Source organism: Malaclemys terrapin, chromosome 22 (assembly GCF_027887155.1).
Source record: "Malaclemys terrapin pileata isolate rMalTer1 chromosome 22, rMalTer1.hap1, whole genome shotgun sequence".
Classification (NCBI taxonomy): Eukaryota; Metazoa; Chordata; order Testudines; family Emydidae; genus Malaclemys; species Malaclemys terrapin.
In genome coordinates this window covers 11,110,414-11,134,499 of record NC_071526.1, presented here as the reverse complement: position 1 = coordinate 11,134,499, position 24,086 = coordinate 11,110,414, and the positions used below count along the sequence as shown (strand labels likewise).

The following is a 24,086-nucleotide window of genomic DNA, read 5'->3' as shown; positions in this document are numbered from 1 at the left end:
ACTGGAAAGACCCACACACCCAGCAGCTGTGATAGAGTGTGCTTAGTTCACTGTCTGCCTTGATTGTGGCTGTCTTACAATTGAGAGGGTGTTTTGTTTTTTTTAAGTATTATTTAAAACTGGAGCAAATCTGGGTCTGCCTTAGAATTTCATGGCCATCACTATGGTGCACACCATGGGAAATCAAAACTTCTTCTCGCAAAAAGCAGGGATGAACTCAGAGTCTCATACTGCAAAACAGCCGGCTGCTACCTCAGCTAAAGGAGAAACTTGCCTAGCTAGTAGCAGTATAAGGCCTGAGCACATTTGAGCAGTCCTGATTCCATCCAGTGGAGGGCAGTGGTGCATTTAGTCACACCACCAGTTCTGTTTTATTCCACCCCAATCCATCGCTGATGAAACCAATACGACTAAAGTAAAAATCATGGCGAGAACTGTTTCCTTGTAACCAATTCCGTCTAGTGAATCCGAATGGAAGAGGGTTTATCTAGCACCAAGAGCAAGGAAATGGGAATCAGGTGGTCTAGTCCTGGCTCTCCCAGTGACTCACTCAGTGATCTGAGCGTTAGCTTAGCTGCTCTGTGCCACAGTTCGTCCAGCAGTGATATAGGTTTAGTTACAACACCCCACGGGGACGAGCTGCGCTAAATTCATTAAGGTTTGGAAAGCACTGGGAAATCCTCCTATGAAAAGTGCTATATAAGTGCAAAGCATTATTCTGAATATTAGTGCATATAAATCTGTCACTAGCGGTGTCATGTGTGAAGCTCTGAATTGCCCAGAGAGAACACAAAACAAATTGGCTTACAAGTGAGGGCTGCGCTGTCTGCACAACTAACAAGGTAGGTGGCTTCTGGCCAAGCTGACTTTCCTAGGCAGTGGAATGCAGAAAGGAGACCATACGGGCCTCTTCTGTGGATTGTGAGACAGCAGTGGAAGGACCACTACCACTGATTGTATTACCCTGGAAATGAGATGTGTCTACACTGCCACTTAATCACTGGAGCTAACACCAATAGGGACTTACCTTGACTTGTAATCAGGGTAACTTGCAACAATGCGTGGCCAATGAAACACTGATTGCAGCAAATGTGTATTTGCAAGTGTATTTCCCCCAATAGAAGGACACATCTACCTGTGGCTCTCTGTATTATATTATATTATTATTATTATTATTAATTATTTGTATTATCGTAGCACTTAGGAGCCCCCGTCCTAGAATTAGACAGACCGCGACCCAAAGAGTTTGCAATCTAAGTATAAGACATGAGACACCAGATGGATAGAGACAGACCAACAGGGTAGTAGAGGGGAACAGTGAGACAATATTGGTCAGCATGACAGGCAGTGGTCTCAGCACACAAGCAGCCTCGCCATTGTCAAGTATTTTGTAGGCCTCCTGGCAAAGAAGAGTTTTGAGAAGGGATTTGAAGGAGGAGAAGGAGTTAGTTTTGCAGATGTTTTCAAGGGAGCTTTCTCCAAACAAGAGAGGCAGGATGGGAGAAAGCATGAAGGGGCTTGTTAGAAAATTTAACAACTGGGCCCTGGAGGCTGGCATCATGGGCTGGCTGGAGGCGGGAATCGACCTTTTGAGAGACGATGGCTAGGGTGGGGATAGCGTGAAGGGCCTTGAAAGTGAAGACAAGTTGAACAGAGGCCCCTGGAGTTTTGGGTGTGCTAATAGATGGCGCAGCTAAGGGCTGAGATTTAAAGCTTGCTAGATTACAAGGCTATTTTAAACATAAATTATTCCTTTGCGGAGTCTGGCTTGGAAGTGCCGCATGGCCGTGCAGGAGACCTTGATTTGATTACTAGCCTCTCTCACTCCGGCTGCCGTCATGCTGTCACTGTCTCTCCCTCTCAAGCTGCTGCGACACTTGGAGAAATATGTTCTGCTACTCCCACACAGCCCTACCGTCTGAGACGGCGTTTTCAACACAGTCAGGGAAAAACATTGACACTGACGCTGGCAGTTCACTGGGAAAAAATCAGCAGTGGAGGACACATTGCAGCTGCAGTTTGTGCTCAAAACATCAGCATCCAAAAAAAACAGCCCTGTGCAACCAGAGCATCAACACCCCTGTGTCTGAGAATGTAGGCCGGGCACACTGAAGGGAGCTAAAAAAGTCAGCAACACGTACAAGTTGTTGGCAGGGGACGGATGGCCGAGCAGGGAATACTGCACGTGCGAGGGTGCTGCACGCAAGACAGGAGCATGCCCTGTTTTGACGAGTGGCTTGTTTGTGCAATTGCTACAGGGGAAGCGGTGGGAAGGAAGCTGTGCGAAGGTGCTGAAGCTGCTGCCTGAGGTAAACATTGTGATACACTTAGCTGACGATGGTGCAAAACACAGAAAACTGTAGACCAGAGAAGAGGAAAAATAGAACACGGCTGCATCAAAAGCCTGCCATGTGGAGTTATCAGCCTAGTTTGTTACAGAATTTTAAAGAGTATCTGGATTGGCCATTCAGCGGTTGGCAAGGATGAAACACTCCAGCACAATGTGCACTATAATTTGGGGACCGGGCTCAGCCAACATCTCTCAGCCACAGGGCTTTGATTCAGCAAAGCATTTATGTGTGTGCTTAAACCCCTTGGCTTCAATGCCGCTTTAAACATGTGCTTAAAGGCAAATATGGTTGTGTGCTTTGCTGAACAGAGATGGATTTAAGCACATGCTTAAAGGTTTTGCTGAAGCGGGGCCTACAGCTTTATAGGGACCTTTAAACTGACTTCATATACACTTACAACATGCCTATGCTGTTATTTACCAGCTACATTAGACAACCAGCTGTATCTTTTGATAGCAGTTAATTTAAATCTCCTGTTTCAAATTCAGACCACAGCTGTTGCTCTTAAAGGGATACTGTCAGGTTAAAAATCAGACAGTGTACTTTGGGGGAAAATATTACTAATAGGTTAGATAGTCTTTCAGTTTTAACAATCTTTAATCTAATTTACTTTTCATTATTCGTGCAGTTTACCCCTTTCTTGCATTTCACTCAGTTTGGACAATGGAAATAGCGTAATCAATTCTACTTTTATTTCTAAATCACTTTCGCTTTCTGTACCAGAGCAATGCTGCAAGGTCTGGATTGCCAACACCAGATGGGAATGTTTAAATTCAATCAAAAAGCTGTTTTCAGTTACATTAAAATATATCTATTAATAGGGAGTTCTGTAAAACCTGTAAAAACATTATTTGACAAAATCTACATTTTGGGCCTAACCTGCCCACTTCTGATAATATCCCTTTAATCTCAACAAGCCCTCTAGCCCCTAAACCTACCAACACTTAGGCACAGAAGTTTAAAGCATCCTTGTAGCCAGCTGAAATCAAGTAAGCTACACATGCATGGAGTTCCACATGTATAGCCCTTTATTAAATGTGATACTAAACTATTGCATGGAATTTGCTTGTACTACATTTGAGGCTTTAAGGAAACAAAACAAAAAATTGTTCTTCCCATGCCTTTTGAACGCATTAAAGTCTTTTGATAGTTGTTCTCGGTGCTTAGTTCTATGGTCTGTACATTATACAATGCAGTAATCACATGGTGTAGATGATTTTCAATTCAAAATCCAAATACACGCTGGACTTATCAGAATGGCGAATCAAGCTTATATGAAAGAGGGTCACCATTCCCATAAAATAGGATGGAACGTTTAACTGTGAAAAGACCACTGATTTGATAATATGGCTTTTGGGGGGCAAAATCATGCCAGAGTTGCCAAGGCATTATTGTATGTGGGTGGGGATAGATGAGCTGACTGATTTAAGCAGGGGGCCTCCTTCACTATAATACAGGGAGGCTCCCAGGATTTGAGGCGTGGCTGCCACGTGATCAAATGACATGGGCAATTAAAGCCCCTTGTTGGGGGAACATGAAGCCATTGTGTCCAGTCCTGATGACACATTTTATGCAACACAGGGACATGACCGCTCAGTGGTTTGAGCATTGGCCTGCTAAACCCAGGGTTGCGAGTTCGATCCTGGAGGGGGCCATTTAGAGATCTGGGGTAAAAATCTGTCTGGGGATTGGTCCTGCTTTGAGCAGGGGGTTGGACTAGATACCTCCTGAGGTCCCTTCCAACCCTGATAGTCTTTGATTCTCTACCCCATGGGGGGAACCCTAGTGGGGCCCAGGCCTGACATGACACTCCTGGGCCAGTGACCCCCCCTGGCTGCTCCGGGCAGCGGCTTTGCCACCTGGCCGGGCTCCAGCCCCAGCCGAGCGGGGCGGGGAGGTGCCGGGCCCGGGGAGGGAGCAGCCGCGCGTCACCAGCCGCACCCCCCCCGGGCGGATTTACAGAGAGATCCTCCCACTTCCCCCACGCGATCATCCCTCGACCGCCCGGGCCGGGAGGCGGCTCGGGCCAGCCCGCAGCACCAGCCGCCGCCGCGCCGCGCCGGGAAAAGTTTGTTTGCAGGAGTTTGGGGCGCGCCATGGAGGCGCTGCGGTCGGCGGGCCGGGCCATCATCCGGAGCCCCAGCGCCGCCAAGCAGTCCTGGGGCAGCGGCAAGCACAAGAGTGAGTCCCCGGGGTACTTAGCCCTGGGCCGGGGGGGGCTGGTCGGTCCCTCCCCAAGCCTGGGGCAGTGCCCGGCTGTGCGCGCTGCTGGGCCGGACCCTGGCACGGGGCAGCTGCTGCGCCCTTGGCCCCCGGGAACAGGGTTTGTTTCTCCCCGAGTGACCTGCTTTGCTTTGGGAGCGTGCCCGGCTGGCAGCCCCGGGAGCCTCTTCCTGTTGCTGGCCTGCCTAGAGCAGGCGGGGGTGGGGGCCCTGGGCGTTGGGACTGGCTTCCCAAGGCTTGTTCCCTTCTCAGTTGAGCAGAGAGGGGCCAGCCCAGAGCAGTCCCGAAAACCCCACTACGCCCCAGTCTGGATGTGTGGTTCTGCGCTCCGTCCCTGCCCTCTGGGGCAGCAGGTTGGGGCCTGGCTTGTGCTGCCTTCTGGTTTGGACAGTCCCGAGCCCCGTCTGCAAATGGAAGAGCAGTGAAAATGTTCTTGGCCCGCAGCTAAATGAGCAAGTGGAATGAGGTAAAGCGGGGTTAATAGTTACTTAAGGTCTCCGCAGAGCAAATGAGGCCACTGCGTGTGTTGCTTCTAGTGACTGACGATGAGATGGTGGCTACCGAAGGAATTCCTCTTCCTGGCACCTGGAGTTATTGCGCCATATTTTAGGAATTGCTGCACTGTCTAGATGAGGTTATGGGCCTGCCTGGGTGTCTTGAGCCAATTTAGTGAGTCACCATCTGCTTACCTGCAAACTCCACAGCTGTCAGACTGTTCCTTCCAGGGATCGCTGACTTGACTTCCTTTAGGAAGGAATGTATGTTTCTCAGCCCCCTAAATGAGCCCTTCTCTACCCCAAATCTCGCCTTTTGCAGACAAACCACCCTACTTCTCCTTTGGCTTGACAGCTTTGGGATTGTTGACCTGGACTGTGGAACGTCCAGGTTTTCTTTCCTTTTATGGAAAAGGAAACTGTAAGCAAACAAAAGTTGCTGCATTCCCAGGAGAAGAATGGAGTGTAATGAGACCACACAACACTGCCTGCTGAGCAATTTACACATCTTAATGTGGTGTGTGAGCAGTGGTACATAGTAGACATGCATTAGTCTGTTGGCTGCATGTGTTCTCTCTAAGCCTGCCCTGGATCTTGATAGATGTTAGCCCTACACTCCTCTTAGTCAGTCTGGATTCTTCTCCTTTCTGTCCCATCGCTCAAAGGGGGCTGGGTTCATGGAAAGGGTTAAAGCTCTGCAGTAGCATGTTTTGCTTTGGTTTAGTTGTTGCTTTATCCAGAGTCAAATCAGTGGTTAATTTGTAACTTTGGCTTTTTCAGCTGGCTTAAAAATATGCTACACCCAGGATACCAGTTTGAAAAATCAAGCACTGCAGTGAGATTTTTTTACACTCTCTCCAGCTTGGTACTAGATTCTTGAGCTTTGGATGGTAGCTGTAACTTGCCTTCATTCAAAGGCTGCTGGGCACCTGCCATGTACACACACAGCCCTGCTCCCACACAATAATGCAAGGGTTTGAAGTGGACTTTTTTTTCCGTTTTCTTCCCCTTCTTAGTTGTTTTTAGCAGTGTTATGATACTCCTGCCTGCCTGGCCTCTCAACCTTGGTGGGATCTCTGACTCCTCTCCCAGCATCTAAGCCCTGTGTGTTTCTCTCTCTCTTCCCCCTCCTCTCTGCTGCAGCTTGGATGGGAGTATGAGAGATTAATTTCCTGCTATGGGTGGTAGATCCTTCTCCCCATCTCCATCCCTTCAGTGTGTCCAGAATGCTGCTCCCAGGATCGCCTTGAGCTCCTATCCCTTGCATCTTTGCACTGGTTCATTTCCGATCAAGCTTCTTGTCTTCACCTTCTAAAGCAGGCTGCTCTCTGATCTCCTTTCCTCCCATGGGATGTCCTAGCCTCTCTGCTCCACCCAAGATTCTCTGACTGGTTCTTTTGTCTCCTTCACCCACTCCTAACTCCATGTCCCAAGGCTGGGAAGAACCACCTGCCCAACACACCCTAAAAGCTGGTCCGGGCCTCCAGGCTGCCCTCTTCCATAGGGCCTAAAGTGCTAGACTGTGACTGCTCCCTTTCTGGTTCTGATTTACCATGGTGAATATGCACAGACCTGTCCATCGATAGGATCCTGGACTAGCCTGGCATTTTTTCCGTCTCCCTAAAAGCTATGTGAAGAAACTCATGGGAGGAGATAAGTGGGGTTTTCGCTAAGTGCTCTTGCCAGAGGTGCAGTACCAGCAGGTGGGCAGGAAAGTCCAAGAATCCTGTAGCATACCAAAGCACGCTAATCCAGTTTTAAGAATGAAGGATTTTCCTTTGCCAGCTTTCCCTGTGCCAATAAAAAACCCCTAGTGCCTGGAGACTTCACTACATGGTGGCAAGATCAAACTGCTTGATTTTTACTAATCCTCTGAGATTTACTCCAGGTTTTTTGCCTCTTTTAAGGATTAAGAGGCTAGAATCTCTGGATCTGAAATGATCGCACTGCTGCTGGAGTGCTGTCTCCGTCCTCTGTAGGAATCCTAAGCAGTTGTTTAACTCTGCGGTAGGCGCTTTGGCACTGGGCTGAATCTTGGTACAGGGTCTGCAGAGAGTGGCGGGGTGGGATTTTTCTGACACGTACCCAAGCTAGAGGGTTAAAATCGAACCAGATTTTGGTCTTAGACCAAAGCTGTTAAGACAATTTAATAGTCGAGTCTGAAACAAGCTTGTGAATTGCATGAGAATTATTGCGTGCTGAGTAAATATGAATGAAAAGCAGGAGTCGCTGTCAATTGGGGCGAAGACATCTGCTGTGTAAATGTAGCAGTGATTCCAGGTAAATGCATACTGACCTCTTGCAGAAAGGACTCTCGGTTACGAGCATATTTGATTGCATTGGACTTACTAAGGTTTCGAGTGTGTGTGTGTGTGTGTATATATATATGTTATCTAGCTTTAGATTTGCGCCCCCCCACCCCACCCCCGCCCTCAAAATGAACTTAATGATAAAGTTCCTTTGGAATGGGGACTTGTGAAAATGTAATCTTGGAATCCGTTTGGAGGCCCCAAAATGGAAAAGGTTTCTGGTCTGAACACATCTGTTCCCCACACACCTACCACCACTTCCTTCCTTGCGCTCGCGCTCTCTCTCTCTCTCTCTCTCTCACATACACACCTACCACCACTCCCTTCCTTGTTCCATCTCTCACTCTCACACACGGTCTGTGCTCTCACACTCACACCTACCACCACGCGCACTCTCTCACACTTTTGCTGGAAGCAGCAAGGACCCTAGTAACTCCAAGCCGTCATCCCCAGGGGCACATCCAGTGAACGCCAAATGCTCCAGGGAACTGTCACCTTGAAATATTTGCAGATTTCAAGACTGAAGACAAGTTTCTCCTGTTCTGAGAGTGACAAATGCGAACATAAGCAAGCCGTGCTTGAGGGGGAAGTGGGGTGGGGGGGGCAGCAATGTGTGTGCAGACTGTGGCTGGCTTATGAATTGAAAGTGTTTGTTTGAAGTACCATTGAGCTGTGTGCGCTCATGAGGTGGGGGAGGAACGTCAGAACAAGCCACTCTGCCCATTTTCCCCACCCCAACCAAAGCATAAATCACTGTGAGCTTTGCAGCCCCTTTCAGGTCTGCCTCTCTCAACGTTGAGCAACTGCATGTTGATGGCGATTCTTGATCTAAATCGGTTTGTGAGCCGTGCACCATAGATCTAACCCAAGGTGTGCTTGGTACTGTATAGGTGACGGTCTCTGCCATTCGGTAAAATTGGGGGCGCTCTCGCTGCGCCAGCCGAGGAGGGGTGGGTGAGCTGCTGTGAAGGGCTGGTCATCCAAGCCAGGGGACCAGCGGGCACTTCCCGGTGTTTTTGCCACAGTTTGGGGAAGCTGGGCTCTTCTTTTCGCCCCAGGAGATCTTGGGAGTCCTAGTGGGAAATCCAAGGGAGGGAACAGTTTTGATGAAGTTGATAGAGAGCAGTGTCGTGGCTCCTGCCAATGCTCAGAATGATCCTCGCTCTGACAGTTGCCCCTTCCTGGGCTACAAACCATCTTCCTCTCCGAGTTCTTCCGCGGAGCTTCTTCCTAACCAAGCACCGCTGTGTGCCTCAAAGTGTCAGTGTTCAGACTTCCCAACGGGGGGCACTGAGTCAAAGTGGGAGCTGAGGATATTCCCCTTGGTCTCCCCTGCCCCCTCAAAACCTTTGCTCTCAGCCTGAATATGCAACACACAGAACAAGATTACTTAGCGGCTTTAATGCCTAAGTAATGTTACTCCGCTGCCTAGATGCACAGTGCTTGCCACCCCCACCCCATGCACGCAAGCACAGGGCAGCTTTGGGAGCGGTCTGAGGTCTTTGTTGCACTCGGTGCTGGAAATGGAAAGGTCCCACGGCAGTTTTCATGCCCCCGCTTGTGTAGACAGTGTGGTCAACTCACCATTTTATCATGAGCCTTTTAACCTCCTCTTCCCGCCCCTCCACAATCAAATGTTAAGCCCCAGTTCCTGGAGCCCTGTGATGATGTGAACCTTGGCTTTACCTTCTTTTAAAAAACGGTTTCTAGCCCTCCCGGTTCAGAAGTTCAAAAAGGTGACACCCCCTCCTCCCCATGCCCTCTTCTGCCCCCGCCAAGATTCAGAACCCAGAAGGCAAACTTAAAAATAATAATAATAATAATAAAAAAAAAACTTTCATGACCTGTGTGTTTGGGATTGGCAACTTACATACCAGGTTTCTGATAGCAGAGGTTGGCTAGTAAACTTGCTGATCTGCTTCAGGTGGCTTTAAAAGAAATATTCTCCTTTCAAAAGACATGCCTTCCAATGATGACCTCATGGCAGATACTTACCAGTTCACGGTCTCCGTGCTGGGAAGTGCTGTACATATCAATCTGGAGCCCGTCAGTTAGCATTTGCACTTTACGCCCGGGGCAGGAGGGTTGAGTGGAAGAGAGGTGGTGCAGAAGTTGTGGCTTGTTGAAAGCCACAGAGGAAGTCATCACAAGAACAGCAGATCGAACAAGCAAGAGGTGTCTGGCTTGAAACCTGGTGCTCTCTTCTCTAGCTCATTGAGCTCCCCGGGCTGAAAAGCACTGTGGGACCATAACAGGCATGTCTGTCCCTCGGAGCAGAGCTTGAGATGTGTTGCAAGAGTCGTACTGCTACACCGCATAAGCTGCCCCACCCTCGCTTACTTTGGAATCGCAGGGGTGGGAAGCGAAAGAAATCAGTGGCACTGAAACCGTCTCAGATGCTGACAAAATTCAGCCCTTTTTGCATCGTGTCTGTAAACAGATGGTCCCAAGTTACACAAAGCATCTGGCTTGTCCTTGGTTCCCCGCTGAACTTTGGGAGCGGGTCATCTGCACAGCCGCAAGGGTGGGGAGCTTTATCATAAACGAAGCCTGGCTAAAAATAGCATTCCCTGGTACAGAGGCTACTGAGACTCAGGCTAGCCAAGCAAAATAGACTCTTTCCATGCCCTCCAGGCTGGATTGCGTCTGAATGCCAGAACCCCCCTGGTGCTGGGAAACAACTGGGCCTTCCAAGTCCCAGTGACTTAGTCTGTTTCCACTGCAGTTCAGCCCCTGCTCTGGTCAATTGCATTCTGCCCATGTGAACCGGACAGAGGCTGTCCAGTCTAGTGGATAAACAGGGTTAGAAGGCAGACTCTGGTGTCCAGTGCTCTGGGGTTGAGCGTACTGTTGTATGGCTCGCTTGGAACCAGGATTCGGGTTCCCAGAAATCCCAGTCTGGATGAGGTTTCTGTGATTCTCCAGTGACTGCTCTGGGGCTGGGAGTAGATAGGGCCGGGAAAGAGACCAGAATCCTGCCATGCACGTGTGTGTTCAAAAGGCTTCAGTGCTGCTGCTGCTCACTCCTCTTTCCTGCCCCTTGCCTGCCTTCAGGCTAGGCCTGCGGTGGCTCTCCTAGGCTGACTGGCCCGGCCGCACAGATAAACAACACGGCTACAGCCCCCCCCCCCCCTTGATACCACTATCCTCGACTAATGCCCCATATTCCTGAATATTCATCTGCTCATCAGGCCAGAGCAGATGGGCACAGTGCAGGGATGACATGATTCATGCTGCTTACCGAAGCACAGCTGGTCGGTCCGATCCAAAACCTCCCTGGCTTGTCACTGAAGTTCCAAAATCTGGAGGGATGCAGGAGGTGGTGTAATAGATCGCCAATGGCGCCGTAGTCTCTACAGTCTGCCCACCTGTTCTGGCCACAGCTGGTGGCTTCTGTGCCTCTCCTTGCAAAGCAAAACCACTGCCAAAGCAAGGATTCGTCAGGCTCAGATGGACTTGCATGTTCTCCCCCAAACGGCGAGTCCCGTCGTGCCGTATGGCCTTCAGTGGCTGCTGCCAACGCTCGGCAAACCTTGAAACAGGGAGTAGTTGGACAGACTCGGGTGAAATCTCGATCTGCTGCCTCCCCCTTGCTTGCTTGCTGTTGCAGAAGGGAGATGCCATGTTCTCTGGAAAACGAGGGTTCCTACCTGGCATATGTCTCAGGTTGTGGACAGCTGACGGGTTTGTCCTGGAGACCTGATCGAGTTGGGAATGTGTGTTTTGTGGGGGAGGGGAAATGGAGACGCGGTGGTTTCAGAAATGGTGTGCAAAGGTGGCCTCGTTCCTAAAAGTTCTAAGACCCGTTAAATCTTTGTGTAATTACAATGCTGGGCACATTATAGATGCCTGGGTGAGCGTGGAAAAGAGGTCATGCTATACTTCTGTCTCCTTAACAGACTATCATGTTCTGTGTCTGACTCTTAATCTTGGTATTTTTGTACTGTCACCCTGATGACTTTTTTTTACCCTGTGTGCCCTCCAGTACTGCACAGAATCAGCTCCCTGCTGCATAAGGCAAGCTTTTGTTCTTTAAAATGAAGGGGGGGGGGGGGGACAACTCTACATTTGCAACACTATGGGTAGAAAGAGAACTATTCATTAGGGCTGTCAACTGATTAAAGAGATTAATCGTGATTAAATAATAATAGAATACCATTTATTTAAATATTTTTGGATGTGTTCTACATTTTCAGTTACAACAAATACAAAGTGTACAGGGCTCATTTTGTATATATTTTTGATGACAAGTATTTGCACTGTGAAAAAACAAAAGAAATAGTATTTTTCAGTTCACCTCATACAAGTTCTCATGAAAGTTGTACGTACAAATGTAGAATTATGTACAAAAAGAGAACTGTTTTATTTTTGAATGCAATGTAAACTTTTAGAGTCTGCAAGTCCACTCACACCTTCTTCTTGGTCAGCCAATCGCTCAGACAAACAAGTTTGTTTACATTTGCAGGAGATCATGCTGTCCGCTTCTTGTTCACAGTGTCACCTGAAAGTGAGGACAGGCGTTCGCATGGCACCATTGTAGCCAGCGTCGCAAGATATTTTACATGCCAGATGCACTAACGATTCATATGTCCCTTTAACAACCATTCCAGGGGACATGCGTCCATGCTGATGACGGGTTCTAGTCAATAACAATCCAAAGCAGTGCAGACCGACGCAGGTTCATTTTCATTATCTGAGTCAGATGCCACCAGCAGAAGGTTGATTTTCTTTTTTGGTGGTTCGGGTTTTGTAGTTTCTAGAACGGAGTGTTGCTCTCTTAAGACTTCTGAAAGCATGCTCCACACCTCGTCCCTCTCAGATTTTGGAAGGCAGTTCAAATTCTTAAACCTTGTGTCAGGTGCTGAAGATATCTTTAGAAATCTCATATTGGTACCTTCTTTGTGTTTTGTGAAATCTGCAGCGAAAGTGTCCTTAAAATGAATAATATGTGCTGGGTCATCATCTGAGACTGCTAAACATGAAATATATGGCAGAGTGCAGGTAAAACAGAGCAGGGGACATACAATACCCAAGGAGTTCAGTCACAAATTTAATTAACGCATTATTTTTTTAACGAGAATCATCAGCATGGAAGCATGTCCTCTGGAATGGTGGCTGAAGCATGAAGGGGCATATGAATGTTTAGCATATCTGGCACATAAATACCTTGCAATGCCAGCTACAAAAGTGCCCTGCAAATGCCTGTTCTCACTGTCTGGTGACATTGTAGATAAGAAGTGGCAGCATTCTCTCCTGTGAATGTAAACAAACTTGTTTGAGCGATTGGCTGAACAAGAAGTAGGACTGAGTGGACTTGTAGGCTCTGAAGTTTTACGTGTTTGTTGTTGAGTGCAGGTATGTAACACACACACAATCTACATTTGTAAATTGCACTTTCAGGACAGAGATTGCACTACAGTACTTGTATGAGGTGAATTGAAAAATACTGTTTATCTTTTTTACAGTGCAAATATTTGTAACAAAAAATCATATACACTTTGATTTCAATTACAACAGAATACAATATATATGAAAATGTAGAAAAAAATCCAAAATATTTAATACATTTCAATTGGCATTCTATTGTTTAACAGTGTGATTAAATCTGCAATTAATCGTGATTAATTTTGTTGAGTTAATTTTAAGAGTTAACTGCGATTGACAGCTCTACTATTCATATGTAAACAAATGAGTGACTTTATATTTGAGTCTTCAGACAGCAGTTCAGCTGTTTCAGGCTATCTTCTGTTTCAAAGGGGGTGTTTCTCTGAAACCTAATGATGTCAGTATTCGCACTGTTGTGTTCCCTGATCCGATGAAGTGGGTTCTAGCCCACGAAAGCTTATGCCCAAATAAATTTGTTAGTCTCTAAGGTGCAACAAGGACACCTCATTGTTTTTGATTGCTTTGTGTTCATCCCAGGGTGCCAGAAGCCAGTGTTGCCTCTAACTGCTCCAGAGATGGTACTACACACTTATTGGATCACATCTAGGGGGAAACATAAAATACAGTTTGATATCCAATTTACTGTCCCCAGGAATGATTGTTTATGCACTTTCATATTTAATTCAACAAAACCCTAAAATCTAATGATCTGATTCTGCTGTAGCCCTTCCAATGCACACTGCAGAACAGATCTTGACAGTGTAGTGCAAGGGTAGTCTATTATTATTATTATTATTATTATTTTTTGTCAAGGTCCAAATTTTTTGGCCAGATTCCAGAGAAAATAAGTAAATAAAAAGATTTTTGGGATCCATTCCAAAGCGCCTGGAGGTCTGGCTTTGGCCCACAGTCTGCCAGTTGACTACTGCTGATGTAGTGCATAGATTTCGAAGCGCTTTACAGATCTTGCAGCCTCTACCCCTCCAAGCTAATCTGCACCATGAAACTGCACCTGGCCCCAAAACTTAGCAGTGTAGGTTCCTCTCCACAACCAGTCAGAGCCCTGCTCCGGGATGTATGAGTCACCAGGGTAACCGCTCCCTGTCCCTGCGCTGCATCAGGGTGAAGCCGCCCTCTGGTTTAGGATTACATGGTGGTGTTCTCTGCTCTGCGCACATGCTTTTACAGAGAGTGCTGGGGAATTACCTGCTGTGGAGAGCACCTGCAGCTCTGCTCAGCAGAGGGGGCGGTGGGGGTGAAGAGGTGGGGTTGTGGCCTTGTGACCCTGCCGTCCTAAAGCACTGGAGGCGTGGCAGGGGTTTGCTCTGTCCTGATTCATACAGTACATCTATGCTGCATGTGTGGAGCTAGACACTGCAGTGAAAAGAGGCTGTATCTACTCTGTAGCGTGCAGCTCTTGACAGGGCGCTTTGGCTCCGGCGCAGGGAGACACGACCCTGCTAAAAATAGCAGGGCACGTAGAGAGCCATGTAGCGTACGTACCCACGGGGTTCGGGTGTCTGTACCTGAGTCTCCTAAGCAGAGTCCTGCTAGCTACGCTGTCTGTACCTGCACTGTTCGAGCGTGAGCAGGGACATGCCCCTAGTGTGCTCTGCCTGCTAGCATGGTTGGCCTGTACCTAACACTGCCAGATGCTCACTTGCATCTGAGGGGACCAAAGCTCACTTGGAATGGGGGCTGGAGTGGACTGTCTTAAAGACTTACTGTAGCTGCCACTACTGGGAAAGGGAGTGTGGGGATTTGATGCAGTTTGAGAAAGGGCAGAGCAGCACCCGAGACGCTTTTGCTAAACAATACTTCTTGCTGACGAGGTGGGTGATGGTGTTGTGCCACCTGTAGACAGATACCAGGCACAGAGCACCCTCCACGCCCGTCTCTGAGCATGGCTAATCTGACAGTGCTGCAGTAGCTGGATGGTGGTGGAAGAAGCACTCGGACCTTTAATGTAACTTTCCCGGAGAAGGATCCTTGGTGTCTCTGAAATGAGCACCAGACCCTTAGAGGTCTGGAGGCTGGTTAATGCTGCTGCCTCTGCCGCTAGATGAGGTGGAAAAGGCCGAAGGCCCCTGGGCAGTATTCCTTGTGCGATGATTTGAAAGTGTAACATGGGACCCTGTTACACAATAGCAGAACCACTAACCTTTCTTCACTGGCTTCCTTCTCCCGCAGTGAGATCCCTGCAGTGTGCTGTAAACGCCTCCTTGCCAGCATGCGGCCACTCACTCCAGTGGGGATAGGACAAGACCCATCTCTTCCTCCAGAACAGCCGTTTAATGATCCCCATCCTTTGGTGCCCTCTTTCGTGCCTTCCACAGATAGGAGCGAAAATAGCCTCCCATGCTCCTAGCAGCTTCCCTGGGAATTTCTCTGGGGGGCAGAGACCTTGTCTCTAGTTATAAGTAAAGCCTTGTGAAAAATTAAATGCGTGCACCAGTCTAGCACAGTAGGAATGAACTGATTAGGATATGCGCACCACTGCCCCTACTGGTGTGAAATAAAATTGCTTGACTTAGTTTAAGTATTGCTGGAAGAGGAATGTCCTTTACTTCTGGTAGCAGGGGCCTGCTCTGAGCAAGAGGCTCTGGGTTCTATCCCGGAGGCTCTGAGGAATTCTAGAGCGGATGAATGAGGACTTGGACACCGATGAACTAGAGCAGGGGTAGGCAACCTACGGCACGCGTGTCAAAGGCGGCGCACGAGCTGATTTTCAGTGGCACTCACACTGCCCGGGGCCTGGTCACCGGTCCGGGGGGCTCTGCATTTTAATTTCATTTTAAACGAAGCTTCTTAAACATTTTTAAAGCCTTATTTACTTCACATACAGCAATAGTTTAGGTCTATATTATAGACTTATAGAAAGAGACCTTCTAAAAAAGTTAAAATGTATGACTGGCACACGAAACCTTAAATTAGAGCGAATAAATGAAGACTCGGCACACCCCTTCTGAAAGGTTGCCGACCCCTGAACTAGATGCATTTAGTCTTGGTACGACTGAACTGCCAACACGTCTCCTTTAGCATCCAGGTCTCCGTTCCAGTCCTGCTCCCCCTCTTCGGTGCCACAATATGCCTCTTCTAAAATCACTAGCGATGGGGGTGATGAATTGTGTTTCCGTGCTGTGATCGATCCTACCCACTCGCTCATCAGGGGTCCCCTACCTCGCACAGCAGTAGGAAACTGGAGAAGTCTAGTACAATTATCTCGCCACTAGAGATGGTCTGTGCCTGGGGGAGGAAGCCATGTGAGGCCTTTCGGGGAAACAACAAAACCTGATCTGTTCAGATTGGCGTCAAACAATAGCCTGCACAAGCCTCTATTCTGGTGTCTCTACTGCTACGACATGTACATGATTGCTGTATTGACACAATCTCTCCCTGTTCTTTCAAAACCGAGGGTTGGATCCTCTGCTTGTGTCGCTCCATTGAGTCCAATGGAGCTGCACCAGTTTATAACCGCCATGTGGATTAACCCCAGCTGAGGATCTGGCCTGGAATGTTTAAATGCTATTGTGCAAGCTTCCTGTCTCCGTTCCCGTGCCTAGCAGAGCTCAGTGAAGCGTGCATCGTGGGGAGGGGTTCGCTCTGACTGACGTCGGTTAGTCCTGCTCCACAGGAATCGCTAATGTGCACAGAAGGGGCTGCTGCAAAGCAATTCCTGTTGGCCCTGTGAAGCCAGGCTCTCCGACTTGGGAGCTGCCTGGTGGGTTTTCAGGAGGTTCTTCATACTAGCCGCAGGGTGAGCTGTGCTGGCCTGCCTGAGAACGTGCAGTCCTTGGGCCCTGCACTTCATGGGTAAGGAAGCAACTCTTCTTGCAGGCTAAGCAGTGGTTCTCAGCCAGGGGTATGTACCCCTGGGGGTACACAGATCTTCTAGGGCAGGGGTGGGCAAACTTTTTGGCCCGAGGGCCACATCAGGGTTGCAAAACTGTATGGAAGGCTGGGTAGGGAAGGCTGTGCCTCCCCCAAACAGCCCGGCCCCCACCCCCTATCCGCCCCTCCCACTTCCCGCTCCCTGACTGCCCCCCCTCAGAACCCCTGACCCATCCAACCCCCCCTGCTCCTGTCCCCTGACCGCCCCCTCCTGGGACCCCTCACCCCCTATCCACAACCCCCCCTGCTCCCTGACTGCCCCGACCCCTATCCACAACCCCTTCCCCCTAACAGGCCCCTGGGATTCCCACGTTTATCCAACTCTCCCCCCCCCCCCCCATCATTGCCCCCGAGAACCTCCACCCCATCCAACTGCTCCCTGTCCCCTGAGTGCCCCCTGGGACCCCCTGCCCCTTATCCACCCCTCCTCCTCCCCCCTGCTCCCTTACCATGCCACTCAGAGCAGCATGTCTGGCAGCCATGCTGCCTGGTCGGAGCCAGACGCACTGCCCTGCAGGAGCGCGCAGCCCCGCCCAGAGCGCTGCCCGCACGGCGGCGTGGTTGCACACTCCTGCGAGGGAGGGGCCGGGGGCTAGCCTCCCCGGCCAGGAGCTCAAAAGCCGGGCCGGACGGTCCGCCGGGCCGTAGTTTGCCCACCTCGGTTCTAGGGGGTGCCCCAACTCATCTAGATATTTGCCTAGTTTTATACCAGGCTACATTTAAAAAGCCCCAGCAAAGTCAGTACAAACTAACATTTCATACAGACGAGGACTTGTTTATACTGCTCTGTACACTATCCACCGAAACACAAGTACAATATTTATATCCCAATTGATGTATTTTATAATAGGTGGTAAAAATGAGTCAGCAATAGCGTGCTGAGACACTTGTATTTTTATGTCTGATTTTATAAGCCAGTAGTTTAAATGAGGTGAAGCTTGTGGGGAGGGGGGGTAGGTATGCAAGACCAATCAGACTCCTGAAAGGGGTACAGTAGTCTGGAATGGTAGAGAGCCACTGGGCTACGGGATGGGGTGGCGAAACAGGAGATAAGTGAGTGCAAAGAATAATCCTTTCCCATCAGTATTGGACGCGGCAGTGCGCGCTCTCCTTCGTTGGGGGTGATCGCTAAGACAGCTAGTGCAGTTCAGTTATTAGCAGCCGCGTACTCTCCCTTTGGGCGATCGCTCACACGACTCCAACTCTGTGCACGGGCTTGGGTTCAGCTGCACCCTAACTTGTGTGTATCCCCCCCCCTTTGCTTCCCCTCGTCTGCCCTGAGGGCGGGGGCAGCGGTAAGCAGAGCAACACCGTTTTAAGTCTGGCCGTGGGTGTTTGTTTGGACTGAAACGCCTCGACGGTCCTTTTCTTGGCTTGTGCTGTTAATAGCTGCGCCACTCCAGAGACGTGTGAGGTAATGTTCGCCCTGGCACAACTTTTGCTAATTCATAATCCATTTAGCAGTTAATTAGGGATTGGTCGGTCCTAGAGGAGCTTTGTTCAGGAGCACATAGGGAAGGTGTGATCCATTGGGATGGCTGCAGAATTGTATGTGCTAGTTAGTCCTCTCTGGTGACTCTACCACCTGGCACACTCCTCTGGCTAGATCACCAGCTGCAGCAAACGGGGAGGGGGGGGGGGGAGGGCTGGCTTTAAATAAACTTACTCCTAGCAACCTGGCTCTCCTGAGGAACCTTTGCTCCAGTGCTTGAGGAATTGGCCACAGGGCAGTGCTTAGGGGAGCCAAATTGGGCATGGGTGACTTTTTTTTTTTTTCCCTCCCCCTGCAGAGGATGGGTGTTCCTGGCCATATTGCTCTATTGTGGGGGTGTTGCCGCTCATTTACTGAACTGTGTGAGGCAAAAGCAGATGGGCTGTAGGGTCTGGTCTTCTCCCTTCAGTGGGAGATCAGGCTGAGTCTCTCTCCACCGAGGTCATGCACCTCTTTCCCAAGGCCAGGCCTTGGGAGTCTTTCTTCCTGGCCTGGATATCTCCCTTCAAGCTGGGTTTCTGTGAAGTCTTCACTGAGGGCAGAGTAGCATTGTTCTACCTGAATAATGCTAAGATACTTCTTGTGCAGAGATGCCACAGTGATGGGGCAGTAGGAGTGATGATCACTGAAGTACTTTTGGTAGCTAGCACTCTCTCAAACACCTCCAAGCCGTGACAGTTGTGTAGCGGCATTCCATGGTCCCCTCTGACACCTGGGCAAAAGTACGTGAGATGCAGATGAGCCAGTTGCCCGCATTTGTATCACCTTGCAGCATTTTCATGCTTAATGAAATCACTACTCAAGTCGTAGTATGCCTGAGACTAAAGATCTTTGCTATTCCTCAGAGCTACCAGAAAACTGGACCGACACCAGAGAGACTCTACTGGAGGGAATGCTCTTCAACCTAAAGTACATGGGCATGACGTTGGTGGAACAGCCCAAAGGAGAAGACCTCTCAGCAGCTGCTGTCAAAAGAATTGTGGCAATGGTGAGTGTCATCAGGGTTCTAAGTGGCTCTGACTCCTAACAAAGGAGATCCCTGCAACTCTGCAAAACCAAACAATGCAGATGCTTCTCTTCCTCGTGTTGAAGCAAATGATTCTTGAACACAAGTCCTAGATGTAAATGCTTCCTATACACACCCGTTTCCTGGGGTTTTGCGTAAGAAGCCAGGAGATGATGATGAGGGGGGCCAGAAGGACTGTGGGGTTTAGGTGGAATAAAACCTGGTATATGATCTCTCTCTAGTGCAGGGGTTCTCAAACTTCATTGCACTGTGACCCCCCTTAAAATTACTACACGACCCTGGGAAGGGGGACTGAAGGCCGACCCCCTCTGCCCCAGATGGGGGGGCCAAATCCGAAGCCTGGGACCCGCCCCCCACCGTAGGGGAAGAGGTGAAGCCAGAGCTTGAGGGCTTCAGCCCTGGGCAGGTGGGGGCTGTAACCTGAGTCCTGAAGCCCTCAAGCTTCGGCTTCAGCCCTGGGCAATGGGGCTCAGACTTCTGGCTTCAGCCCCAGCAAGTGTAACGCCAGCCCTGGCAACCCCATTAAAACCGGGTTACGACCTACTTTGGGGTCCCGACCCACAGTTTGAGAACAGTTGCCCTAGTGCTTTGTCCAGTCTCGCTAGAACTCTCTCACGTGGGTATACTGGGTCCTCCTATAGGAAGAAAAGGCCTTGAATGGTGATTGCTGTCTCTGTAGCTGTGGTTAACCCTTAATCATGGCTGTCACACACTGTTCTAGGAAAACGTCAGGGTTGTCAGTAGATATCTCTAGTATTGTGGATACCTTGCTCAGGTAAATGTTGCCAAAGCTTGACTACTTAATGGTGCAACCACTCTAAAAGCAGCCTATATACTCTTCATGTCAAACGCTGTCTCCCCAGAGATTGGATTAGTGGAGCTCTGGTATGGGAATTCCCAGTCCCCATATGGCTGTGTTGGATGCAGTGGCATTGGAACAGTTTTTATGGGGGGACGGGGGACGGCTGCTGAAAGCCATTGAACCAAACTGTAAACCCTATGTGTGATTGGAAACACGTCAAGCCAGGGGATGCTGCCACCCCTCCAGCCCCTCTGGTTCTAGCATCCCTGGTTGGATGGGCTTCTCTGAGCTTTACAATCCAGAGGTGGATTGGAAGGGACCAGCACAACCCATGCAGCCTTTTCCTGGCCACTGAAAAGGCAATTAGTCTCCCGTGCAACTGACTGATACTTCTTTAATCTCGCCAGCGCAGTACAACTACCGATTGTTAAATATTTAACACTGCAACTTACTTAGGAGTCCATCCTTATTCACCACTCGTGCTACAGCAAATTAATGCGTCTTTAGACACTTATAAAATGGAATGAGGCAAAGATTCGGTCGCATGGTTAATCTGCATAAAACTAACTGTGGTGGCCAAATGCTTCAGGCAGTGAGTAGTATCTTCCTGACACGGGCTGAACTTCAAGGGAGGTGAAATGGGCGGGGGAGGGGATATGGCGTCTGGGAAACGAGATATGTTAACAAATTCCTCCCTCCTCCCCCCCACTCTGAATTCTGGGATGATTATGACTCCTGCAGCCGCTGAGCCCTGCACGAAAACCTAGGGGCAAAGCCTCTGCTAGCGTCATTGGCTCTGCAGACTTCAGTAAAGCGAAGCAAATTTGCACCAGCTGAGCTTCTGGCCCTAAAGCTCATGGGAGTGTTGCTAAACCTTTATTGCAACTGGCTGTGTACCTCGTGGCAGAGACTGGGGAGCGGGGCCCTTCCCCTCTTAAGCTTTGGGGATGGCACTGCTCACTTCTCCGCTCCGGATCTCTGGCGTCTCCCAATAGTGCATGGCTCTTGCAAAAATGTCTGCTTACAAAGTACTGGGAAGTTGTCTGTCTCTGTGAAACTGACTTTCGTCTGTCTCACTTGGGTGCCTACTAACTCTTGGGTTGCTAGTCGTGCTATATCCGGGATCTCGCGTGATCATTGCTGTGGTGGGTGGAAGCTCATGCCCTTGGCTAGAGGACTCTGGGTGTGCGCCCAAAGAGGTCTCCCTGTAAGTACAACTCTCCTTGAGGCTCTTAACTGAGGGACAGTGCTGGGGAGTGAGGGCCTGGGACCTGCTGCGTTGCTGTCGGCACTTTGAAGTGGTGCTGGTCTGATGACTTTCCTGGCAGGTGGGAGATGCCCCAGGCTGTACTTCAGAGGAGAGCTGAGGTTCTCTTCACTGGGCTGCAGGTGGCTGAATGTAGCATGTGGCCAATCTAGTGCTTTTTATCCTCTGCTGGCCTCTGTGAACTTAATTGACTATCTTGAAGGGCGGTTAAAATTCAAAGAAAACGTGAACTTGCAAGGGCCACTAAATGTGTGAGTGATACAAAGTTAGAGCATTGGGCCCAGAGAGGTGGTTAGAGATGGTTTTGGCAACAGTCCATTGCTCTTAGATGTCCAAGCCTGTTGTGTCTAGTCTCCAGCCATTCGTCCCTCTAATGCTGAGTAAAGACGAGGGGAACAAACTGTGCTGCAAATCTAGTGTTGCAACAGCAGACTTCCTCTGTCTGGACTCCATTGTGGCCAAGCTAGTACTCTGCAGGAGCAGCCTGGTTGGCCTGCAACGCAGCAGCTGGCAAAGGTCCCACTCCTGCAGTATCTGGAGTATACAAATGCTACGTGCACTGGGCTGGCCCACAAATTTGGGAGGAGGTAAGCATCATTCCTTTGTTAGAAGAAGCAGGGAGGTGGCGGACTGGAGCTTGGCAATGCCAACCCTAGTAGTACATGATGGCATTAAAGCCCCAGCTCCTGGAGTCATGTGATTATTTGAGACGCTGCTTACTCTTCCTAGTGGACATTTCTAGAGCTTGTGTTAGCAGAGAGGAGCTTGAAAATGGGACCATGGTGTGCCCTAGAGACTCAAACCAGAAATCCATGAAACGTATTTTTTTAAAAATCATGATTTGGGGGGATGGGTGGCAGCCTGACGGGGATTGGCCGCGCTGTGGAATACTGAAGGCCACTTCTGGAACAGCGTCTGCCAGCTTGAGCAATGGCTCCGGAGCTGTAGCTGCTCTTGTCGCTATACTGCTTCCTTAAATCCAACCTGCCTTGTCAGCCCTCACGAGCCAGTGGACAGCGAAGTTGAACTAACGCCGCAGAGGCTGTAAGCAAGCCCTGATTTCAGTTGTCCATAGGCCAGCAAGGTACAGTTACCCACTAGTAGCTGAGTGCAAATACCACTGCATTAGGTGGAGGATATCCAAACTGTCACTTCCTTTTTTTAATAAGGTGCACTCTGAAATGGGCTTGACCCTGTCTTTTTTTTTTTTTTTTTCAGGCTACATATCCACTGACTCTCCTCAGTAACTTGAGGATCGGGCTTTCAATAAACTATTCCTTTCTGGGATTACTTAAGGCAGCTTGAACAGAAGATAATGGCTTATTACAAGTGTGGTGTAATTACTGCCACCAGAGGAGAGCTCTGTTCAAACGCCATTGCATGTCACCCCTCTCTTGCTGGCTAATGTGTAATCTGAGAGCTCTGGCATTTCCGTGGATATCCGACTGAAAACTAAACCTCTGCAGAACTTGGCAAATTCTGCAGGAGCCCAGTTGATCTCTGCCAAGACTACACCCATGTCGGTCATGTAGCCTTCAGACACTGTAATCAGTACAGTAAAGTCCCTCTGACCACAGGGACTGTGGGCACAGTATCAAAGCATGTCATGGGGGGGTGCATGCTTGGTGCCATCATAAATCAGTGCTTCAGTAAAGGTACCATTTTAATATTCCTTGACTTTAGCAAGGCTTTTGATACGATCTCCCACAGTATTCTTGCCGGCAAGTTAAAGAAGTATGGGCTGGATGAATGGACTGTAAGGTGGATAGAAAGCTGGCTAGATCGTCAGGCTCAACGGGTAGTGCTCAATGGCTCCATGTCTAGTTGGCAGCCAGTATCAAGCGGAGTGCCCCAAGGGTCGATCCTGGGGACGGTTTTGTTCAATATCTTCATTAATGATCTGGAGGATGGCGTGGACTGCACTCTCAGCAAGTTTGCAGATGACACTAAACTGGGAGGAGTGGTAGATACGCTGGAGGGTAGGGATAGGATACAGAGAGACCTAGACAAATTAGAGGATTGGGCCAAAAGAAACCTGATGAGGTTCCACAAGGACAAGTGCAGAGTCCTGCACTTAGGACGGAAAAATCCCGTGCACTGCTACAGACTAGGGACCAAGTGGCTAGGCAGCAGTTCTGCAGAAAAGGACCTAGGGGTTACAGTGGACGAGAAGCTCGATATGAGTCAACAGTGTGCCCTTGTTGCCAAGAAGGCTAATGGCATTTTGGGCTGTATAAAGGGCATTGCCAGCAGATCGAGGGACGTGATCATTCCCCTCTATTTGACATTGGTGAGGCCTCCTCTGGAGTAGTGTGTCCAGTTTTGGGCCCCACACTACAAGAAGGATGTGAAAAAATTAGAATCCAGCGGAGGGCAACAAAAATGGTTAGGGCGCTGGAGCACATGACTTATGAGGAGAGGCTGAGGGAACTGGGATTGTTCAGTCTGCAAAAGAGAAGAACGAGGGGGGATTTGATAGCTGCTTTCAACTACCTGAAAGGGGGTTCCAAAGAGGATGGATCTAGACTGTTCTCAGTGGTAGCAGATGACAGAACAAGGAGTAATGCTCTCAAGTTGCAGTGGGGGAGGTTTAGGTTGGATATTAGGAAAAACTTTTTCACTAGGAGGGTAGTGAAGCACTGGAATGGGTTACCTAGGGAGATGGTGGAATCTCCTTCCTTAGAGGTTTTTAAGGTCAGGCTTGACAAAGCCCTGGCTGGGATGATTTAGTTGGGGATTGGTCCTGCTTTGAGCAGGGGGTTGGACTAGATACCTCCTGAGGTCCCTTCCAACCCTGAGATTCTATGATTCTATGAAGAAGGGCTTATTGTACCTAGTAGTAAAA

At 49.3% G+C, this 24,086-nt stretch overlaps 1 protein-coding gene across 2 annotated transcripts in view; it reads left to right on the top strand.

Annotated features, from left to right (window-relative positions):
• The first annotated feature begins 4,347 nt into the window (after positions 1 to 4,347).
• Positions 4,348 to 24,086, top strand: part of LDLRAP1 (low density lipoprotein receptor adaptor protein 1) — a 40,534-nt gene continuing 20,795 nt past the window's right edge. For both annotated transcript variants that reach the window (XM_054011879.1, XM_054011878.1), the window contains exons 1-2: positions 4,348 to 4,532; positions 18,991 to 19,133. In XM_054011879.1, the coding sequence (XP_053867854.1) occupies positions 4,448 to 4,532; positions 18,991 to 19,133 (228 nt within the window). In that variant the 5' untranslated portion in view covers positions 4,348 to 4,447. The remainder of the gene's footprint in view (positions 4,533 to 18,990; positions 19,134 to 24,086) is intronic.